This window comes from Camponotus floridanus, unplaced genomic scaffold (assembly GCF_003227725.1).
Source record: "Camponotus floridanus strain SB8 unplaced genomic scaffold, Cflo_v7.5 scaffold120, whole genome shotgun sequence".
Lineage (NCBI taxonomy): Eukaryota > Metazoa > Arthropoda > Insecta > Hymenoptera > Formicidae > Camponotus > Camponotus floridanus.
Genome location: NW_020229238.1, coordinates 307,528 through 315,495, shown reverse-complemented (window position 1 = coordinate 315,495; position 7,968 = coordinate 307,528). Strand labels below are relative to the sequence as shown.

At 31.5% G+C, this 7,968-nt stretch overlaps 1 protein-coding gene across 1 annotated transcript; it reads left to right on the top strand.

Moving 5' to 3' along the window:
• The first annotated feature begins 3,700 nt into the window (after nucleotides 1-3,700).
• LOC105255387 (ATP-dependent RNA helicase Ddx1) lies at nucleotides 3,701-7,505 on the top strand. Its single transcript, XM_011264645.3, has 12 exons — nucleotides 3,701-3,816; nucleotides 3,965-4,016; nucleotides 4,134-4,321; nucleotides 4,401-4,600; nucleotides 4,671-5,141; nucleotides 5,220-5,389; nucleotides 5,532-5,694; nucleotides 5,802-5,988; nucleotides 6,419-6,712; nucleotides 6,788-7,005; nucleotides 7,104-7,224; nucleotides 7,296-7,505. Exons 1-12 carry the CDS (start codon nucleotides 3,801-3,803, stop codon nucleotides 7,406-7,408), a joined length of 2,193 nt encoding a protein of 730 aa, XP_011262947.1. The 5' UTR covers nucleotides 3,701-3,800; the 3' UTR covers nucleotides 7,409-7,505.
• The last annotated feature ends 463 nt before the right edge of the window (nucleotides 7,506-7,968 follow it).

The window sequence follows — 7,968 nt, the reverse complement described above, 5'->3', positions numbered from 1 at the left end:
CATTGACCGAAATATTTCAAAAAATTTAGTTTTTCGCACAATAAATTCATGAAATTGGCCAAAATAGCGATTTTTAAGCCATTCAATTACAAACTACTCAAAAACGTGACGTGCTACGCAAATTCGGCGGCCAGATTCGGATTCAACACACAAAATTACGTCGGAAATCACTATTGCATCTTAAAAAAAAACCTCGCAGGTCTGTAATTTATATATTGTTGCGCGGAACGATATATATCGAACACGCGCGACACAATCGGCATACGCTCGTAAACTCGTAAATACCGCGATTTAAGATGCACAAGAATTTTAATAAATCGCGAGTAACATACAAGAAATTAGAATAATCCTAAAACGGATCACAAATAGACGCGCATCCGCACAACTTGACAGCTGGGCTTAGACTTTCTGAAAGTCGTTGCTTATAACAATATCTTGACTACGCGCGCGGAAACGATCTTCTTCGAAAGAATTCAACAGGTGACGAATACATTCAGCGGGACGGGACGCGGGGACGCAACAATATAATAAATAACGAATGTGATAAATAATTTATATTGATGACTTACATCATATCTTATTGATCCACTTCCAAAACCTCCTTTTTTCTTTTGCTTCCTTCGCTCTTTCCTCGTAGCACTTTAATCCGCGTTGCACTCATTTGAATTCCTCGTTGCACTTACACTCATTCATGAAAAGTTCCTCGTTGCATTTGCAATTGTGTTTAGAGAAAGAATTTAATAATATATGAAACGTCTCACATCACTACTTCTACTCTGCTCAAGAGCCACTGACCGAATGATCGTAAGTTAAGAATATTACCGCGGTACTGTTTATATCGTCAGGGTCGACTATGTAAAGAAAGAATTTGATAATATGTGAAACATCTGTCTCGTCACTACTCAAGATCACTGTGCGAATGATAATAAAGCCGTGTAACATATTAACAATAGCGCGATACTATTTATCAAGATCGAACGACACGGTGTTATTGATAATTCTCTCGTTGCCGAAATATTTTCTGTAATATAAAATATTCGTGCGCGGAATATTAAATTATAGAAGTATTTTAATTTATTGTTTAAGATTAATTATTTATTAAACCATTTATCATGAAACTTTTCGTTATGTTAATTATTTGCATTTATAATTCGATTGTTTTACTTCGTGTTCTCTCATAATCCAAATTATATTTATATTGTCAAGTAGAACGATAAACTAACACGGATGAAATTTGTGACTCTAAGCATTAAAATAATAATTATTGTCCGTAAAGATTGCAACGAAATGATTATTTCTTATCTTAGATTTCTATCACTTTGATTTTTGATTAAATTGTACATACACATCGCTAATATGCATTTTAAGATCGTCGCGACACAATTTTGCGTATTATTTAGCATATATAAAATTATTAAGTAATAATTATTTCAAATTATATAATATCTTATATAATATTTCTATAATTTCTAATATACTTCTCAAATCACACGTTTAAAAAAGGAATTTGATGAAGCTTCTCGCATCACTATTTTGTTTGAATTTATTTCGCGAATGATAATATAACTAAAACATGTAAATATTTTAATGCGTTATATGTTGCAAAGATCGGACGCGGTATTATTATTAATTTATTGCAAAAATATTTTATATATAGCATACATATACGCGCGAAATATTAAATTAATTTAGAGAAGTATTTTAAATTATTGATTAATTTACTATACGATTGATGTATCACGAATCTTTATATTAATTTCGACTTTGCGATCTGACTATCAGATTGGAAACAATAACGAAATAAACATATTTAGTCAAGTTAATATTTTTTTGTATAATATCTACATATATGTTATGATTATTATATAAATAAGACATCTAAATAATTTTCTTTTTTTAAGAAAGAGAGAGAGAGAAAGAGGAAAATGACTCGCAGTAATATTAATTACAATTTCGAGAACTTCCTCTGATTATTTGTTATAAATATAAACGCCAAGCACAATTAAGCATGCAAACAAACAGTACTTTTATAGATCCCTTTTATATAAAGCAAAGTGTCCAAAATAAATGATTTTGAAAAACTAATTATTACGCCCTATTTATATTTTTATTTATCCGTTGAACAGATATTTAATATCATCAATTGCACAATTATCAAAAAAATTGTTCTTGAGTATAACTTTTAAAAAGTGTAATGAATAAAAAATCTAATTCTTATATATAAAATATCTAAATAAATATATTATAAAAAATATTTTAAACGTATCTATTAAATATTAATATTATTATAATTAAATATTAATATATTACAATGTATCTATTAAATGTTAATATATTCATAGTTTTCATGTATCTTGTATAAAAATAATTAATTTATATTTGCTTTTTAGAAAAATTTAATCAAGATACTTGTCAATTATCAAAGATACTTGTTAATTATAATAATTATAACGAATTATGTTGCAATGTTAGTCACGATCGGATTGGAAAAAGAATTTGATAATATACGAAGCGTTTCACATGCTCTACTACTTTATTATTCAAGTGTCACCGTGCGAATGATAATAAAATCGTGACACGTATAGCGCGCTTGCTATCGCCAAGGCCAAACATGATATTATTGATTCTCTGCCGAAATATTTTGCGTACTACATATACACGCGGAATTTTAAATTATATAGAGGTATATTTTATTTTAAATTAATTATTAAACGATTGATGTATCACGAAACCTTTTGTTATGCTAATGATTTGAATTTAATCGATTGTTTTACTTTGTGCTTTTCCGAAGTTAAATTTTATAATATTTAGTTTTGCATTTTAAAAGACTGACTTAGAGTGAATTAAATAAATAAATAAATAAATGATGTTGAGAAAAAGAAAAAGAAGACACATAAATAAATAAATAATAGCGTGAAAAGAGAGAATGTACTAATTTTTTTATATAATAAATTATTATTACTTAAATTATTTATATTTTTATTTATATTATTTATATTATCAGAGGGACATATATGTTACCCTCTAAGAACATTCGTGGACATTGGTTTTGAAGTTCTTATCCACGTTTTTAATGTTCACAGAGGGAGTGTTGCTTCCAGGAATCACCTAAAAGTGAGCCATGACATCTCTCAATCTTCTCTCTGGTATCAAATTTGTGGAAAAACTTATTTATTTATTTTATTTATTTATTTTATTAATTAATTTTTTTATTTTATTAATTAATAAATTAATTATATTAATTTATTATTTTATTTATTTGTTTATTTTATTAATTAATTAATTTATTTTATTTATTTATTTATTTATTTTATTAATTTATTATTTTATTTTATTTATTTATTTCTACAAAATGACTTGAAAATGCTGTGAAATATAAAATTAGATAATTGCAAACTTTTCTCTAGATTTATAATGTGTCGCTTTCTGCATTAAATATGTCAATAATATTCAAGACATTAAGATTTTCGCGATTATTTGCTAACATCCCTGAATTTCATTGCCATTATGCTATGCATGCGTGAAAAAAGCAAAAAAAGTGTGTCCGAGACATTTTAGTACGAATAGTTTTAGAGTGTGTTCGTAAATCTTATCGTAAGGTAAAGTAATGTTTCATCGACCAATCAAGACAAAGAACTCTTCTGTCTCCGTATATATGATTTTTAAACGAATCCTTGCACATGCGTATTGTATTCGCAAATTTGCACGGTGTCGTGAAAAATCAAGATCAAGAACAGCTGATTTGCCGCAATCTGCCGGGATATATTTAAGGAAATATAGTCAAACATAGTCGAGGAAAGATGACTGCCTTCGAAGGTAAGATATTTATAACGAGTTATTTGTAATTTTAAATCGTGCAAAATATCAATTCAGAGATGTCAATAATTTGTGTAATAATTATTGCATCATATCTTGTATTATATCTTGTTGAAATCACATCATAATCAATTTTCTCATATTTTAGAAATGGGTGTTTTGCCAGAGATAGCAAAGGCAGTTGATGAGATAGACTGGACGTGAGTAAAATTGAGATGTAACTTTTGTTTTGAAAAAAATATAACATCTAACAGAAAAATCTAACAAATAATTATATTTGAATGATTATTATATTTTCAAGAGATTATAAATTATAGATTGCCAACCGATGTTCAATCTGAGGCCATTCCACTTATTCTGGGCGGTGGAGATGTACTGATGGCTGCGGAAACTGGTAGCGGAAAAACTGGCGCCTTCTGTTTGCCCATTTTACAAATAGTCTGGGAGACTCTCAAAGATTTGGAGTCTGGAAAAGGAGGTGCAGCTGTCGCACAGGCTCAACAACGTGTGTATTAAATTATGGCAGTTATAAGTTTTAAAATTCATCCTTGAAAGTATAATATAAATACTTTGCCATCTTACAGCAACACATTGGGGATTGAGCCTATTTGATAGAGGACGAGCCTTGGCAGTAACACCGGATGGTTTAAGATGCCAGAGTAGAGAGCAAAAAGAGTGGCATGGGTGTCGTGCAAATAAAGGGATTTCAGGAAATGGCAAGTACTTTTTTGAGGCCATAGTTACCGACGAAGGTTTATGCCGAGTTGGTTGGTCTACATCACAGGCAAGTATTCTTATATAATTATCACTGTTCTAAGTTCGTTATAATCCTAAGAATTTCGTTCTTGGAATAGGCCTCTTTGGATTTAGGAACAGATAAATTCGGCTATGGATTCGGTGGTACTGGAAAGAAATCGAATGCAAAGCAGTTTGACAACTATGGGGAGGCCTTTGGGATGCACGATGTGATCGGATGCTTTCTCGACTTGACGAGGGGTGAAATAAAGTTTTCCAAAAACGGCGTGGACTTGGGCGTCGCGTTTACATTAAACGCGCAGCAAAAGTCGCAGACTTATTATCCAGCTGTCGTATTAAAAAATGCCGAGATGGCCTTCAATTTTGGAGCGCAGCCATTTAAGCACTCGCCTCCAAATGATTATGTGGCCGTATCATCCGCTTCGAAGGAATCCGTCAAATGTAATCCAGTCAGCAGCAATCAGAACCAATCAAAGGGTAGCGATAAACCGACAAACAATGCACCCCAAGCAATCATTATAGAACCTTCCCGCGAATTAGCTGAACAAACCTACAATCAAATTCAAAAGGTAAATGAAAATTTGAAGAAATTTTGTCATTGAAATTGTACACGTGATATTAATGAAATGACCTTATCATTTGTTCAGTTCAAAACACACGTGAAAAATCCAACGGTTAGAGAATTACTCGTTATCGGTGGCGTAAACGTGAAAGAACAGATTGCCGTCTTAAATTCTGGTGTGGATATAGTCGTCGGGACTCCTGGACGTCTAGAGGATCTTATACAAGGCGGTTACTTGTTGTTGACGCATTGCAGGTAATTTGTCGCTCAATTACAAAAGAAATAACAGAGATAAAAATAAGAAGAGATAAGAATAAAATAATATATAATAAATAACTAATAAATAAAATAATATATAATAAATAAATAATAAATAAATAAATAAATATATTTCAAGGTTCTTTGTGCTGGACGAAGCTGACGGATTATTGAAGCAGGGTTACACCGAACTTATCGATCGCCTGCACAAACAGATCCCAAAAATCACGTCGGACGGCAAGAGATTGCAGATGATCGTTTGCTCGGCAACGTTACACGCATTCGAAGTTAAAAAGATGGCCGTAAGTTTGCATCGAGACATCTGTCTAACATTGACTAATATGTTATGAAAAGTAAATGAAAACGCAATATCGAATTTTGAATATTTTTGAATATTTGTCATTTGTAGGAACGTTTAATGCATTTTCCAACTTGGGTAGATCTAAAGGGCGAAGACGCAGTGCCCGAGACTGTGCATCATGTCGTAGTAATGGTAGATCCGCAAAAGGACAAATCGTGGTATAATCTGAGAAATCATTTAGAAACTGACGGTGTACATGCGAGAGATAACGTGAGACCAGGAAACAGTACTGCCGGTTAGATAAAATAACTATAATTAAAACTACATAGAAAATTCAAAGGCGATAGACAGATGATTAAATAAATTTTCTAAAAAAAAAAACAAATAATATATACATAATTCGAAGTAATAATAGGAAAGACGTCTTTCCTATTATTACTTCGAATTATGTATATATTATTTTTTTTTATTTTTTTTATATTCGATTTAAATTAAATCATCATATATCTTTACTGTATTCCAAAGAAAATTTATTGAATCATGCTCTCTATCGCCTTTGAATTTCCTATGTATTGTTAAATATTAAGAGAGCTTTTTTCAACAATTAATAATTAAAAATAACTATAATAAAATATAATTAAATATAATTAAATATAATTAAAAATAACTATAATTTTCATGCGACAAAACGAGATGGATACGATTAATACTCGTTCATCTTACAGAGACGTTGTCGGAGGCTGTAAAGATGCTGAAGGGAGAGTACTGCATTCGCGCTATCAAGGAACACCGGATGGACCGGGCATTGATATTCTGCAGGACGAAACTCGATTGCGATAATCTCGAGAGATACCTGAAACAGGCCGGTGGACAGCAGTTCTCGTGTGTGTGTTTGCATGGAGATAGGAAGCCCGGGGAGCGTAAAGCCAATCTAGAGAAATTCAAACGTCAGGAGGTGAAATTTTTAATTTGCACCGATGTGGCGGCCAGAGGATTAGATATCACCGGCCTGCCTTTTAGTAAGTAATTCGCAGTCGAGTGAAGCCTTTTCTGGAAAGATCACGTTACGTTATCTCTTTATATCATCTTTCCAGTGATAAACATAACTCTGCCCGATGAAAAGTCCAATTATGTGCATCGCATTGGACGAGTTGGCAGAGCTGAGAGAATGGGTTTGGCAATTTCTTTGGTCAGTAGTGTCCCGGAGAAGGTGTGGTATCATGGTGAATGGTGTCCTTCTCGTGGGAGAAATTGTCAAAACACCAGTCTGACTAATCAAGGTGGTTGCTGTACGTGGTATAATGAGCCTCAGGTAAGTCTCTACAATCTATTTTGTGTCTTTCGATAGAGAAAATTCGAAATAAATTCTATATTTATATAAAACTTGATAACCAACTGAAATATCCATAGTATTTGGCGGAGATTGAGGATCATTTGAACGTGACAATTCAACAAGTCGACCCGGATATAAAAGTGCCGCTGAATGACTTTGATGGAAAAGTTACATATGGTGAAAAAAGAATGGCAATGGGTATGTAATATTGTTTTTTGTATTGCGTGTTACAACGAGGCTATTATTAAAACGACTCGTATGTCTCATAGGTTCCAATTACGAGAATCATGTCCAACAAATGGCTCCTATTGTGGCGGAATTGGCCGCGTTAGAATCCAGAGCGCAGATCGCATTCCTAAAGACTCATATAGCAGAGCGTTAGAAGCGAAATACGTGGATATTTAACAATTAAAATTCTAATCGAATCTCGCAATATTATTTATGATGTTATTAATATTTGTAATGTGATATATATATATATATATATATATATATATATATATATTTGCTCTTTCTTTTTTATATTTATGAAAATTTCTGGAGCTTCTTTCATATTTGTATAAAATCATGGCATTAAGTTCATATGTGCATAATGGAGATATATTTAAATATAATAATATAAAAAAAATTGTGTATTTCTCTTTATGACGCGTTCAAACGAGACGTACGATAAAATACACACACATAGTGTTCCATTTTAAATAATGCACATAAATATCTTTGAAGATATGGTGATTTGATGATATCGAAAAGTGTTAGATAAGAGTTTCAAAAGAGACATAATCTGACATCAAGTTTCTTTTTTCTAGAGCAAATATAAACGTCAACTTCTTTTTTTTTTAAATACACTTTGCATAATACATTTTCGTAATATACTTTGCATTAATCAAGTATATAGTTTTTGACTTTAATATGTAATTACATAAAGCTGTTATTACTCAA